The following is a 14479-nucleotide window of genomic DNA, read 5'->3' on the forward strand; positions in this document are numbered from 1 at the left end:
GCAGGGGGCGGCCCCGCCGCGCCCGCCGGGCCCGGGGCTGTGGGGCAGGACGGGCCGGGACCGCGCCGGTTCCTCATTTCCCTCAGCGCTCCGCGCCGGCCCCGGGCGGCGATGGACCACGAGCGCAGCAAGGCGCTGCTGCGGGAGCTGCAGAGGGCGAGCGGCACCGGCAACGACCGCTGCGCCGACTGCGGGCAGCCAGGTACGGGGCCGCGCCCGGCGCTGAGGGCGCGGCGGCGCTCGGGAGGGTCCCGCCGCCCCCTCAGCCCTGCCCGGCCCGGCCCGCGGCTCCGTCCGCTCCGCCTGCTCTCCGTGTCCCGCGGGGAGGGAGCGGGAGGGTCCCGCGGGGCTGTTGGCGTGGACACTGCCCCGAGACACGGAGCGAGGGGACGGCAGCGGGGTCAGGAAATGGCCTCGGCACCGGCCGCCTCCCCGGGTCACTCGTGGACGGGGCACGGGAGGAGGAGGAGGGTGCGCGGGGTGGGTTTGCAGCCCGGGGTGTCACTGCTCGGGGGTTGGGGCAGAGAAAGGCACCGAGGAGCCCTGGAGAGCCCGCGCGGGCGGGTCACTGGGAGCCAACTGTAGCTGGAAGAAGGTGACAAGCAGCTTCTGTTCGGTGCGATAAGGGAGAAGTGGAGGGTGGTGCGGACCGAGGAAATGGTCTTGCCAGAGCATCGATGCCTGTTGGGTTGCACCTGTCGAGGCCACTCCGGTGATGCAGCAGCAGGAGCTCTCGTGGGTACTGAACACGAGCCCTCACTGCGGGTGGTTGTACTGGGTTGTACTCTCGGTAGTACTCACTGCCCAAAACATCCTTCCATTGTTACTTCAGCAACAGCAGCTTTTGTACAGGACTGACAATTCGCTGAGCTTTTCCATCACTACTCACTCGCCTGCAGAGTCACATTAATTTTTAAAGCAAACAGTCAGTAAAAGAACGTACGAATGCACATTGTTCACTGTGGGAAGCAGGTGCTGTTCCCCTGAACACAGTGAAGTGACAGCCATAAACAGTGGGGTGGGATTTGATGTATTTATTACATCTGAAGCCTGGGCTGTGCATCAGATGTACTTTTTCACCCTTGCCAGTGGCTGTGCCTTTTCCTATGTATTAATTCATTCTTTGCATTTGTATCTAGGTCCAGAGTGGGCTTCTTACAAACTTGGAATACTCGTTTGTGTGAATTGCTCTGGAATCCATCGCAATCTTCCTGGCATCACCAGAGTCAAATCCCTTGTGCTGGACTTCTGGGAGAATGATCTTATAGAGGTACAGAGGAAAAAGCAGTAATTCACTTACTTCTCTCCACATTTCATCATAACCTCCTCTACCTCCTAATGCTTGTGCCATACACCATGGACAAAGGAACAAAGCCACACAGAACCAATTTAACTCCATGGGTAACTTTAGGAGTTTTTTTATGATCTGCTCAATCAATTGCTCTGATAGGTGACTGTGCTTCTAACAGTCTGGTGTGTTTTTATATGCACAGTTACTTCTCACTGTGGTTCAGAAGCCCACAGATATTTCCGGGTAGTGTTTTCTATTCAGAAAGCAACAGATCCTTCTTAAATATTGGTTCAGCCTCTCATAGTTCAGTTGAATTGTGGTAATAATATAATCATAATTAGTGTCTGGGACAAGATGAAGGAACAGGGAGATCAGAAATAAATTTTCTACTAATTTTCTTTTGTTCTTTTAATTGACAACCGCAGTCTTGTGTTCCTTCCCATTTGGTCCAAAACTCTAAATACTGAAAGAGGCTCAGCCATCTAAAATTTGCAAACGCCAGTGCTAAAGGGAATTTATAAATGTATGTAGGGACACACTGAGAGTAACTCAGCAGAAAGCACAGTGCTTGCTCTGATACAAGTTCCTGACATGGTATTGATTTGTAGCTGCACACCTGACTGTAACTTCTTCTGTATTTCAGTTTATGAAGAATCACGGGAACCTCCGTGCCAAAGCTAAATATGAGGCCAAAGTCCCTCCCTACTATTACATCCCCCGCTCTGATGACTGTGTGTAAGTTGATGGTTGTTCACTGCTCAGACCTTCACAGCTGCTGAACTACTCTTCCCTCTGCAGGTCTCTCTGGCTGGCTGGTGAACATAGGGTAGAGGCAGATCAGCTTTATCCATGTTTTCCTCTTTCAGGGTTTTAAGAGAGCAGTGGATTAGAGCTAAATATGAGCGTGAGGAATTTGTTGCCACCCGAGTCTGCCAAGATCCTTGTTCTGCAGGTAAAAGGATTGTCAGGGAGAAGGTGTCAGCCCTACAGCACAGTGTTCTGTTCACAACTTTGAGTGTCCCCAAGGTTGGCTTGTCACATTTGGACTGCTGGATGTGCAGTCATTGCTCTAGGTCTAACTTTGAGAAGAGGCTCCTAAGAAAAGGCACTTAGACAAGTGCAAGGTATATTCAGGTCTTACAGTTCTCTAGTTCTCCACTGATTTTTTCATATGAGGTCAAAATTCTCAGATGGAGAAGAGACTTGAAGCTGGTCCACGTCACCTTTAACTAAACAATCCTGCTCTTGTGCCACCCCTCTCTGACACTTCTCTTGGTCTGCTCTGCAGAGAACCGTGAAGGATTCCTCTGGAAGCTTGGGCAGGGGCGCAGACAATTCCACAAGAGGAAATTTCTCCTGTCAGCAAGGGAAGGGGTGATGAAGTACTACGGCAAAGAAGTGAGTTCCTCAGCCAGAGTAGCAGGTCAACATCCATCCTCAGACCCTGCTCTTTGCAGGCAAAGAACCAGCATAAATAACTTGGTTTTGCAGCCAGGACAGCCTGTGCTTGTAGGAGTCCAAATGTTTCCCCATTACCATATGTGGTATCTTTTACATTTAGCCCCTTTCCTCATCCCTTATCTCAACCCCACAGCCTCCTTTTGCTTGGGGAACGAAGGAAATGGATACTGGCAGTTGAATAGCAAGGCAAAGACGAGGTCTGTTAGCAGCTGTTACCTCTCACAGTACCAAAATATTCTCCACCAACTCCTGCAGCATCATCCTCAACATGTGTCCCTTCTGTAGACTATAGCAAACTGTTCTCCAGTACAAGGCTGGAGACAGACCCACCCCTTGCAATGTAGACACATCCCTTGAATAATGACCCAGCCTTTGTCAGGGAAAGGGAATCACTCTTTGTAAGCCATTTTATGTTGCATGTAATTAAGGCTTTTTGTTTCAGGTATATCCAATATTCAGATATTTCAGGATGTCTGCTTTCCCTTCAGCAGGGATCTGGTCCTCATACAGCTGATGTGTCCTGCATTGCCTTCCCTGAGAGCACTTTATTACAGTGATGCTTTTCATTCTGCAGAGCACAGTTCCCAAAGCTGTTATCAGCATGGAGACTCTGAATGCAATGTTCCAGGAATGGAAAATAGGACATTCCCACGGGCTGCAGATCACCTACAGCACAGATGGGCAAACAAGGAACCTGTTTGTCTATCACGAAAGTGGAAAGGTGAATATCCTGGAGGTTTTGGAATAAGCAAGATGCTTAGATGTTGGATCTGGGTTTTGGAAGAGATACCCTGTTTCTGCAGGATCTGGTTTTATTTGAAGTCACTAAGACTTGTAGAAGATAGAAAATGGCAGAATTTGACCATAATAACTGTACCACTTTGCTCCTCTTCTCTTGGGGCATATATTCAACTTCACACCCTGGATAGTCTTAAGGCTTCAGTGGTGCACTGATGTAAATCTCTGAAGGTAACTGCCTCATGTTTTTAAACAATTCTGTGGTTATATTCTTAGAAGCCTTCTTGACACTCATAGAAAATATTGTTCTGCATTATTTCTAAGCTACCAATGATAATTTTAAGAAGTGTGTCTACAGGTTTTGTTAGATTTCTGTTTCTTCCCTTAGCAGAGTTCTCAGGTCTTTCCAGGTGCAAAGGTTTTTAAACAACCCATAACTGAGTCAACTGAAAAGCCTGTGTGCACAGCCATGGGTGACTGTCCACGCTGAGAAAGTCTAGGGCCTCCCAGGAGGGGCAGTTTTAAGTTATTTTGAAGGGTCAATGGTTTTCAGGTGTCTGGAACAAGTCACAGAGTCTCTCTGGCCCTTGAGGAGAAAGCACATCTTTGCAAAGAGGTCACAAGGAAGGAGAAAGGCGTTCTGGAGAGGCACTGCTCTTCCTCTCCTTGTTATTCTTGCCCTTATGTTTGTGTTTGCTGTTTTCCCCAGGAGATTGTTGACTGGTTCAACGCTATTCGGGCAGCGCGTTACCATTACCTCAGAACAGCCTTCCCAAATGTCCCTGAGCACGAGGTGAGAACTGAGCAGGGCTCGAAGCAGGCTGGGCAAACACAGCATGGGAAAACATGCTCTCACTTCTTCTGCCAGTCAGGTGCTCAAAGAGCAGCACTTGGGTCTTGGGAATAGACTGAAGAGGTAGAAGGAAGGGCCACAGTGGATAACATGCCAAAGCTTAGTCAACATTTAAGGCCTAAAAGTCTCCATGTGATCCTTATGAAGTGCAATCTTTCAAAAGTGTTATGTTCCTTCTTACTTCAGACTTCCCTTTACTGAGCAGCCAAAAACAACCCAGACCCCAAAAGCCACAATTGATGGTGATTAACTTTGACAGAAACAGAGCAGAAAAGCAGTCTAGAATGAGACATACTGTCCTGGTTTTGGCTGGGACAGACACAGACTTTTTTGTGTTTGTGTTCTCCTAGCTCATACCCAGGATCACAAGAAATTTTGTCAAAGAAGGATATATGGAGAAAACAGGACCAAAAGTAAGTGCACACTTGGCAGTACACAAACAGGATCATTCCAGGTAGAGAATATTTGGTAATTCTATGATGTTGCCTGGTATAGGTCTTGCTCAGTAACTGTCTGCTTCCTGGGTCGATAAAAGACATTATATTCAAGCCTGCCGTGTTCTTTGGGTCATGTTTTATTTTGTGTGGAAAATGAGATTGGGAAGAAGAATCCTTGAAGAATAAGCAAGGTGGATTAGCTGGCAGTGGGACATGCAAAGTGCTGTTGCACAACACTCCATAGATTGCTATATCTGCCAAGTGCAGCTCCTGCTAGAACAGAACATCACATGCTGACCCTCCCCTACTTCTCTGTTTCACTTACAGTCACATCTGCTTAGGGCAGCAAAGTGCCATTGAGAAAATTTCTCCACACTGAAGCCAATGGTTTGGTTTGGTTTATTGTGGGAAAGTACTTGGGCCAGTACTCCTTGGAAGAGGAGAGTGGGGCTTGGGGCACTGCCGAAGGAGGAGATAAAGGTCTGAGGTCTTGTTTGAACACGGCCACTTCTTGCCTTGCTCTGCTCTGAGTGAGCCATGAGCCAAAGTCCCATTATAAAGCTCAGAGGTGCAGTGCTGATACTGAATATGCTGGGGTTTGGCCCAGCTCGTGCCTGTGCCCCAGTACCTCTTCTGCAGGTTCTTGCACAGAGCATGAAAGGTTGTGTGTTTTTCTCCTGAGGCCTCAATTCTGCCCAAACTGAAGTGAGCCCTGGAAGAGGCCTCTTCAGTTCAGCACAGAGCAGTGAGTAGCTCAGGAATGGTCAGATGAGTGTAGTGAATGGAGTTAGTACTTGTAGACAAACCCCAGTATTGTGCACCCTGAAATTCTAGGGGCAACCCCCTGACCAAACTGTTGAAGTTGATTGTTCTCTGCAGAGCTTTCAATGCACTTCCTGCAACTTAATCCTGTTAATTTGATCACTGGTAGAACCAAACTTCCCTGCCTGCCCAAAGGATTGTCATTGAATGCAAATGTGTAGTTTGAGCCCAGGGAGAAGAGGGCTGAGGGCACAGCAGTGACTCACCTGAACCAGTCTTGGGGGTGAAGGAAACTGAACTCAAGCTCCAAGTCGTTTAAGCAGTCCAGGGATCTGAACAGACCAAACTCCTCTCTGGGACTTGGTCTTCAAAGAACTTCTACCATCTCCTTGCAGCACAAGGAGGCCTTTAAGGGACGCTGGTTCAGCCTGGATTCTCAAGAAAGGAACCTGATGTACTTTAAAAACCCGCTGGTAAGAGGAGTGTTCTTCACTGTTCCACATCCCCTTCAGGAAGTGGGTGGGGAGGAAGGGTCTGTTCTCATCCAGTTCTTCCAGAGCCTGTGCAAGACTGGAGCAGGCTCAGCCTCAAGAGCCCATCTCCCTTGTCAGTGGATGCCTCTGAGCTGTTTGGAGCTCTGGCCCATCTGGTGGCTGTGAGGAAGATCCAAGTCTTTTAAAAGTAGCTGCTACTGCCTGTAGCATTAATGGCCACTCTCTCCCAGCCCTGGTGCCTGTAACTTTAGGCAAGATGAGCAATATTGCAATAACAGCCCAACATCCTGCCTTCTGGCACTGCTCTGGCCATGGGAATATCCTTCCTTACTCTTTCTGAATGCCCACCAACCAGCTCTGTAAGGGTGGGTCCCTACCAACAATCTCTGTTGTGTTTCCTGCTGGTGTCACCAAATCAGTGTCCCCTCCTGCATCCCCAGATCCCCTTCCATGTCAAAGGACAGAGCAGTGTCTGCTGGAGCTGTGCTGTCCACTGGTTAATGGCTGTCTGCTGCTTCCTTCTTTTCAGGATGAGTTTGCACGGGGCCAGATTTTTATTGGAAGGAGGGATGAGGGGTATGAAGTACGACCTGAGCTGCCCAAGGGAATCCGTCTGGAGAAGAGGAAACCAAGTATCATTCTGGTCACACCAGGGAGAGAGTTTGTGTTTTTATGTGATAATGACGAGAAGCAGAAGGAGTGGATTGAGGCCTTGGATGGAATCATCTCCCAGCACTGATGTCCACAGGGAGGAGCAGAGTCAGGCAGCTACATCCCATCTGGCTGCAGCTCCTGTCCACACAGGGCAGGGTTGTTTTTGGCAGAGTGGGTTGAATGTCTCTTACACTGGCACAATAAAAAAATACAAGTCAAGTTTGAATTGTGGAGGATGCTGTAATGGAACCACTCTAATGAAATCACACAGATACTCCCAGCTTCTTGCTTTCAGCATTTTCCACTGTTTGGCTTTTTTATGAGTGGCAAATCCAACTCGTGAAGACAAAATTTTTCCAAAGCACAACCCCACACGGTGCCCCAGCAAACACATTGTGGGTACAGGATGAACATGTGCTGATCTGTCTCGCCTAAAACCAGATGAAGCTTAATGAGCTTGATTAGTCTGAGCATTGAAAGGCAGAAACTAGTTTTAAAAGAGTTGTCTTCAGTGACTTGCTGGAGTACACTCGCTGAATGGGGACCAGTTCTCAGTGTTGGGGGTGAGTGCCTCCTCATCAGGTACCCCTTGTGTCCACTCTGTGCAGGAGCTGATGGACACTTGCCCTGACTGATACAGTGCACTGTTTCCTCAAGACCAAGTCTGAGGTCTGGTTCTACCAAGCAGCACGTCATTCAGATATTTAATTCTTTCCAGATAGCCTTAGTTTGCAAATCAAGAGGAAGTCTTGCAGACCAAGTTTCTGGTGAAGCTTCCACCTTTTGCTGACTATTGCCAGCCCGCCTGAGACATTCAGAATAGTTCTCCTCTTCTGCAGAAATGAGGAAGTGCCAATACTTGCAGGAATGAGTGAGATTAATTCTTCTCTTCCCCCCAACCCCAATAGTGCAAAAGAATTGAATTGGATCATCGCTCTGCTGTCTCAGCCCGCTCATCAGCCAGCTCTGAGCAATCTGCAGCAGTTTTGCCTGCTGATAAGCTCCTGCTCTCCCCACATAGCCTGATTCAGTCTGGTTCCCATGCTGGTTCAGCACATCTGTTAAACGGCCTAATCCTGCAGCTCCCGAAATCAATAGAAAGCACCCTCTGACTTGTACAAGGAACAGTGGCAGTCCTCGTTTGGTTTGACATGTGTTAATTGTTATTTTGAGATGACCTGAGTAGCCCAGGATGACCTCAGAAAGTTTCAGTGCATCCAGTGGCCTGAACTTCCCACGGGCGGGGCTCTGCCGGGCTGGGCTGGGCTGTGCCCTTGCTGTCCCGGCTGGGTCAGCAGACTGCCCGTGTCAGCGACTCACTGCTACAAAATCGGGAAATTCACGGTGAAAATGAAACCCTGCCGATAACAAGGACTTTTTTGGAGAGTCAGTATGAGTCAAGGCCAGGCCCGGGACAGCTCTGCATCACAGCCCATTCCCACAGTCAACCCGAATCCTGGGAACGAGTCGCAGCAGAGGAAGCGATGACTGACGCTGGGCTGAGCCCCGGGAGCTCTGACGGAGCTGACACCGGAGGAGAGGAGGAGACAGGGCAGAGCCCAGCCCAGCCCAGCCCAGCCCGCTCCGCCCCGGCGCTCCCGCCCCCGGAGGAGGCTCCCGGGGAAACCGAAACCGTGCGGCCTCTGTGCTCCGCTCCGACCGGGCCATGGCCGCTGCCATCGAGCTGGAGCGGCTCCTGGCCGCCGTGGAGCTGAGGTGCTCCTTGTGCCTGCAGTTCTTCTCGGAGCCGGTGCGGATCGCGGGCTGCAGCCACAGCTTCTGCCGGCGCTGCATCAGCCGGTACCGCGCGGGCCGGCCCGGGCCCGGCTGCCCCCTCTGCAGGGAGAGCTTCGAGCTCCGCGACCTGCGGCCCAACCGCGAGCTGGCCGCGCTGCTCAGCCTCATCCCGCCAGAGCTGAGCGAGGAGAAGCTGGAAACCGAGCATGAACCCTCTGGAGCTGTTGTCTTCGGCGACCGGAGCTCGGCGGGGCGGCGACCTGGGGAGAAGGTACGGCCCGAGGCAGCGCGGGGCGACAGCCCAGCACAGCCCGGCACAGCCCGGGGCTCCAGCCCGGCACAACCTGGGGCTCCATCCCTCCACAGCCCGGGGCTCCATCTCGCTACGTCCCTCCACAGTCCGGGGCTCCGTCCCGGGACAGCCAGAGGCTCTATCCCGCAACAACCCGGAATAGCCCGGGGCTCCATCCCACTGCAGCCCCCGTACAGCCCGAGGCTCCATCCCACTCCATCCCCGGCACAGTAACACAACAAGCACCGTACGTTGAGCAGATGGGTTCAACTAAAACAGTGTTTGGAGTTCTTTGGTGTGTCTGACACACTGAGGGCTGCACAGCTGAAATAGAAGAACTGATATCTGTATGTGTTCAGCTGAGGTACGGTGATAATAAGCGTTGTTTCTGGGCGTTACTGACTGTATTAGCATTGCACTGGAGACTCCTGAAAGGACACATAACATTGTTACGCGGTGCTACAGCTCCACCCAGCTTCGTGGCACAGAATAGGACCGGTTTAGTATCAAGATCTCCGCTTAAAATAACTCCCAGACTTGGAGGCGATGGGGAAGAATATTTTAGCACATATGTATCTAAAAAAAAAAAATGTTCAGTCAAGCAAAGACCTGAAGCTCACAATTATATTTGAACATGCAATTGGTAACTGTTGCATGTTGAATTCATTGTGATTATTCCTGCTCAGAATTGTGTCCTCCAGGCCCCTCCTCAAGCAGTCCAGTGCTTAACTAATGTCAGTGATCTGGGAATGTTTATTATCCTGCTGCTTAACCTAGTCGTGCTTTCTTTGAGGGTTATGTGGATAAATGGTCCAATGTGTCACTTTAAAGGAGGAAGAGATATGGGAAAGCTCCAAGCAACCAGAAATATCTGCAGAGACCATCCCTGTGTTGAGGAGAGATCTCAATAAAACCAAGGTACACGTTGTACATTCATCACCTGCAGTTACCTTCTGCTTCCACTGCTCTGGGCTGGAGATGTGACTGACTCCAGGGCAGCCTTCAAGCCCAGAGCAGGAATCTGCCTTTTTGTTTCCTTCTTTTCTGTCACAGTTCTGCTTTGGATGAGAATGAACTGTGGCACCAGCTGCACTAACTCCTGTCCTGGCTGGCACAAAGGCCTCTGGGGTTGTGCATTGTTGCCTTTTTCTGCTTATCCCTGAGTGTTTCTGGTACTCTTAGGTGCAAAATACAAATCACAAAGAGAGAATATTGATCTTTCTGACTTGTCAAACAGAATCCACTGGCCATAAAATAGTCAAGATCCTTAACATGGCCAAAATCTCATTGCAGGTAATGCAGGAATAGTGTCAAATGTATTTTATTCCTTTGAATAAAGTTTTCTGGTCTGCAGGAGTCAGTCAAAGAGCACATTAAATGGGGCAGTAGATTCTCATATTCCACCCATCTTTCCCAACCACACAATGAACTCCTTGTTTTCTGCCTTTCAGGAATACACATCTCTGATCAAAAGCCAGATTACTCGAGATTTCTGTTGCATGAAGGAATATGTTGAAAGACAAGAGAGAAACACATTGATGTTCATTGACCAAGAGCAAAAAGCTGCTCAACAGAAGATTGAAGAGACTATTCACCAGCTCACAGACAGCAAAGCCCAAACTGTAAGTGATGAAATGAGTGGCAGAATATGAGTGGAAACTCTCAAGCTCAATGTGTTGGATAGTTGAGTATGAACAGGGCACTGTGAGGTCCCCACTGCACTGTTCTCACTGGAGACAGTGATGCCAATCCATGGGCATTGCTGTTACAGGGAGAGTTTGGAGTGAGGAATTCACAGGGAGAATAGTACTAAAAAAGGGCACAGGCTGGGGATGCAATTCCAAACCAGATTTGTTCCAAGGGCCTTGGTGAGCTGGAGTGAAGTGGGGACTACATTGCTTAAGTCCAGCCCTCAGTCAAATCTAAAGTTAAGATCCTTCACAACATTTTTATTTTCCAGAATTCATATACACCCAAGTGTGCAAGTTAAAGAACTCACAGAGTTTTAAGTGTTTTGTAACAACCTTCTTGGGGAAAACACATCAAGGGCCCTCAAAAGAGGCAGTTAAAGCACTTGAGGTTGTGCAGAGCCTGCATTGATGTTGAAAACAGCAGTGCCAGTGATGCAGGTCAGCCAGCAGGAATTTGGAGTGGGGCTCACTCTCAATTTGCTTAGGAAAAACAAGGTCTTCTTATTTTTTAATAAGAATAAACTGTCCTTCCCTATTTTCTGTAAGATTTCAAGTTAGTTCTCTCAGGTAACTATCCTATAAAGGAAACTCTTGATGCAAAGGATAAGATTTTTGGAGAGATCACTGCTGTTTTTCCACTCTGCCTTTATAATATAATCTGGTCTGCTAGATGAAATAACTGCTGTTGTTTACATCTTTCTCTTGATCCTTTTGTCATTATTAGAGTAACTCACCTTACAAAGGCTCACTTTCAATAATGAATAAAATTACACTTGATGAGAAGCTTAATGTTGTCAGAAGTGCTGTAGAAGATCTTAAGAGAAAGTTGGAAATGTTACTTTTGGAGAAATACCCTCAGCAATTCCCATCAGGTGAGTTTCCCTTATTTTGAAATGTCTTTCTTAGAGGGAGTGGATGTAGCAAATCAAGTAAAAAATTACTCTGTGTTCATGAAATGCACATGCAAGTAGCACAAGAAATATGGGATACTCAGAAAAAAAATTAAGAACACTTTAAAGACTTTTATGACAGAAAATGGTGCATATGCATAGAAAGATCCAACTGCTTTACCCATCTCACTCTTCTGGCTGCTCCATTCTGACACTCAGGGCAGCAGCGTGCAGTGTTTTGTTTATTTTGGGTAAAAATGTTTGCCTACACATCCTTTGATAATTTATACAACCTAAAAAATCAACTCTTTGTTTTGTACTTCAACCAGTAGCTGGGTTTATTTAAGGTGTGTTTTCCTTTAGAAGCATAAACACTTCCTATATTTACATTTTGAAGAAATGCCTTAACACTTCGTTTGTTTTTTGGGTTTTTTTTTGTATTTAGTGGAACCTCCAGACTCATATCAGGAGACAAGTGTCTGCTCATCACCCCCCGAGTCTGCAGCTGAAATTCCAGAGCCGGAGATTCCAAGCCAGTTTTCTCAGTGTAAGTATCCAGCAGGACTCTTATTGACAACACTCAGGCAACTGTGAGGCTGTGGATATGCTGAAGAAAACTGTTCTCAGAGCCATGGGCAGGAGATCTGGCTGTGTCCCTGGAGCACAGCAATGCAGTGAAGTTGCCAGGAACGAATGAGTTACTGAGCACAAAGCAACACTGTACCTGGCTGTGTATACAAGATAAAAAAAAAAGATAAGAAAGCTGGTTTTTGGAGGTGTGTGAACTGTTTTTTGGAGGTGTGTGAGCTGTGTGGTGGCTGGTACTGGCTGCACAGTCTGAGTTGTGTACAGGCAGGTCCTGCACCTCACTGGTTCCTTACTGTTAAGCTTTAATAACTCCAGTTATTATCTCAATTCTGCACCATTTTGACAGAAATATTTTTACAGCCAACACACAGTACTACAGCTGGAGCTTAAAACAGAAAACAAATGTTTTGCTGCTAAAATATGCAGGAACGTGTCCCAGTGAACAGATGACTCTAAGTTTTATTAAGTTAAGCATCCCACTTATTACTGACAAAAAGGTATTTTTTTAAAAAGATTGTGGTTAGGAAGAGGATCCATCCTGTAGGGTGCAAGGTGCCTTCCCACTGGAGTGCCTGAGTGTGCCGTGGATATTTCCACAGTTGTGCCTGTTAAATGTTTCAGTGAGCCCAGGATGCAGCTGTGAGTGTTGGGTTGAGGATTCTTGCTGACCTGCAGGACTGAGCTTTGATTCAGGTTTATTGTGTGATCACTGGGTTTCCTTTCTGTCCCACGAGGTGACCTGTTCTTGTTGCCTGCAGGTGAGAATATTTTCCTTTCTCCCTTCCAGGGGCAGAGGACGTGACTTTTGACCACACGAGAGCACACGAGCGCTTGGCCCTCACAGCCCAGAACAGCAGAGTGGTGGTTTCCAGCCACCCCACCTGGTATGAACCATCTCCCAAGAGATTCTGCATCAGCCAAGTGATGTGTTCCCAGAGCTTCTCCACGGGGTGCCACTACTGGGAGGTGATTACCAAGGACAGTGATGGATGGGCTATTGGAGTTGCTCATGAAATGATTGGGAAGAGGGACAAATTGGGAAGAACAGAGCATTCCTGGTGTGTGGAATGGCTGGGTTCCAAAAAGCAGCTGTCAGCCTGGCACAAGGATCAAGAAACATTGTTACACAAGGATAAACCGCTGAGGGTTGGAGTTTTCTTGGAGCTACAAAAGCAGACAGTGTCCTTTTACTCCATCACTGACAGGGAAATGCTCTTGCACACCTTTGAACTCAGCACCTCCCATCCTCTCTATCCTGCCTTCTGGCTGTACAGCCTGGAAAGAAATGGATCTTTAACTCTAAGCCACCCAAACAGGAGATAAAGCTTATGCAGAAAAGGGACTATTTTGCCAATGACTGCAGAGTTTCTATCCAAGCTTCAGTGTTTAGCACAGGGATTTACAAAGGAATGCATAACTACCCAGGATTTCCTGGGAATCAGCAACTGGCTTTTGCCTGATCTGCTTCTCTCCATGCTGTGCTCTGGTCCAGCCATAGCTCAGTAAAGCAATTCCAGTGTCTGCTGAAGGCAGGAACCATCCCTGTGGAGATCAGGTGGATTCCTTAAGCAGCTTTAAGTGGTCCCAGGATATTCCTGGGAAGGAATTCACCAAGGAAGCTCTAAGCCTGGGGATAAGCCTTGCTCATGGACCTCATTTTTCCTACATTGATCTAAAAAAATACAGAACAGATGATGCCATTACTTTCTGTCAAGTGAACTTTCTTTGGAAAGATCTGAGTGAGTAAGGAATGCTCAGAGGGCAAGAATGTTACTGGTCTCAGGCATGAAAATCTTTCTCTTTAGATGCTAAACTACAGGAAATAGGCTTTGTATTTGAGGACCTGCCACTTTGGGTCCCAGAAGATCATCTCACTGGCACTGTATTTTAGTCTTGCCCACACCAAAGGGTTTTTTTCAGTCCTAGTGGTGGTGTGACGACAGGAATGGTTGTGGAAGCAGATGCTCAGATGTGTTTATACCAGCTAATAAATCATGCTGAAAACAGCATTCCCAAGAAGCAAAAGCTCTTTTAGGGAGATAGGGGCATTCCAGAATGAACAAAATGAGTAGTTTAATGTGAAATAAAGCATGTGGGATTCAGCTGTCTCATTTAGTGGAATGGGGAGCTCAATGGCTTTTAAAGCCATTGACAGAACTGCTGGACATCTTGAGGGTTACTCTGTGGTGTCACTGAACACTCTGAGAGCACTTCGGGCAAAATGCACATTGATAAGATCCCAAAGGTATCAGCTTTTCCAAGGCTGGGGCATCTCTCTCAGTGTAGCTAATGCCACTGCCTTGTTAGGATTGAGATGTCCTCTCCTGGTCCACCTGGAAAAGCAACAATGACAGCGTGAACTCACTGGGCATCTCTAATTTCCCACATACAAGTTGCACTGCACTGCCCCAGGGCAGCAATTTGTTACGGTTTGGATCCCAACAACACACGTAATAACACACATAACAACACACAGCCTATATGGGAGCACTTTGTGTCACTCCCGGGACATCAGGAAGGATTTTTTCACTGAAGGAGTGATGAGACATTGGAAGGGGCTGCCCAGGGAGGTGGTGCAGTCGCTGTCCCTG

At 48.0% G+C, this 14479-nt stretch overlaps 2 protein-coding genes across 4 annotated transcripts; both read left to right on the top strand.

Moving 5' to 3' along the window:
* Positions 1-6916, top strand: ADAP2 (ArfGAP with dual PH domains 2). Of its 3 annotated transcripts, none has more exons than XM_027691498.1 (10): positions 2-202; positions 1140-1270; positions 1935-2026; positions 2158-2243; positions 2580-2689; positions 3327-3473; positions 4200-4283; positions 4694-4756; positions 5938-6015; positions 6566-6912. In XM_027691498.1, the coding sequence occupies exons 1-10, from the start codon at positions 112-114 to the stop codon at positions 6773-6775; spliced, it is 1092 nt and encodes a 363-aa protein (XP_027547299.1). In that variant the 5' UTR covers positions 2-111; the 3' UTR covers positions 6776-6912. The 3 variants fall into 3 exon arrangements, with proteins under 3 accessions (XP_027547301.1, XP_027547299.1, XP_027547300.1); XM_027691499.1 differs by lacking the exon at positions 2-202 and adding an exon at positions 349-436; XM_027691500.1 differs by lacking the exon at positions 4694-4756 and having other exon boundaries at positions 1-202; positions 6566-6916.
* Positions 6917-7027: 111 nt separating this feature from the next.
* Positions 7028-13591, top strand: RNF135 (ring finger protein 135). Its single transcript, XM_027691496.1, has 6 exons — positions 7028-8698; positions 9551-9637; positions 10171-10341; positions 11135-11282; positions 11746-11847; positions 12676-13591. Exons 1-6 carry the CDS (start codon positions 8357-8359, stop codon positions 13209-13211), a joined length of 1386 nt encoding a protein of 461 aa, XP_027547297.1. The 5' UTR covers positions 7028-8356; the 3' UTR covers positions 13212-13591.
* The last annotated feature ends 888 nt before the right edge of the window (positions 13592-14479 follow it).

The sequence above is a fragment of the Neopelma chrysocephalum genome, unplaced genomic scaffold (genome assembly GCF_003984885.1).
Source record: "Neopelma chrysocephalum unplaced genomic scaffold, ASM398488v2 Primary Assembly neopelma1_84, whole genome shotgun sequence".
Classification (NCBI taxonomy): Eukaryota; Metazoa; Chordata; class Aves; order Passeriformes; family Pipridae; genus Neopelma; species Neopelma chrysocephalum.

Coding starts and splice junctions, on each gene's coding strand:
- RNF135 (XM_027691496.1), top strand. CDS start 8,357: ATGGCCGCTGCCATCGAGCTGGAGCGGCTCCTGGCCGCCGTGGAGCTG. Junction 8,699..9,550: donor GGCGGCGACCTGGGGAGAAG/GTACGGCCCGAG, acceptor GTCACTTTAAAG/GAGGAAGAGATATGGGAAAG. Junction 10,342..11,134: donor CAGACAGCAAAGCCCAAACT/GTAAGTGATGAA, acceptor TGTCATTATTAG/AGTAACTCACCTTACAAAGG.
- ADAP2 (XM_027691498.1), top strand. CDS start 112: ATGGACCACGAGCGCAGCAAGGCGCTGCTGCGGGAGCTGCAGAGGGCG. Junction 2,244..2,579: donor CCAAGATCCTTGTTCTGCAG/GTAAAAGGATTG, acceptor TCTGCTCTGCAG/AGAACCGTGAAGGATTCCTC. Junction 2,690..3,326: donor TGAAGTACTACGGCAAAGAA/GTGAGTTCCTCA, acceptor TTCATTCTGCAG/AGCACAGTTCCCAAAGCTGT.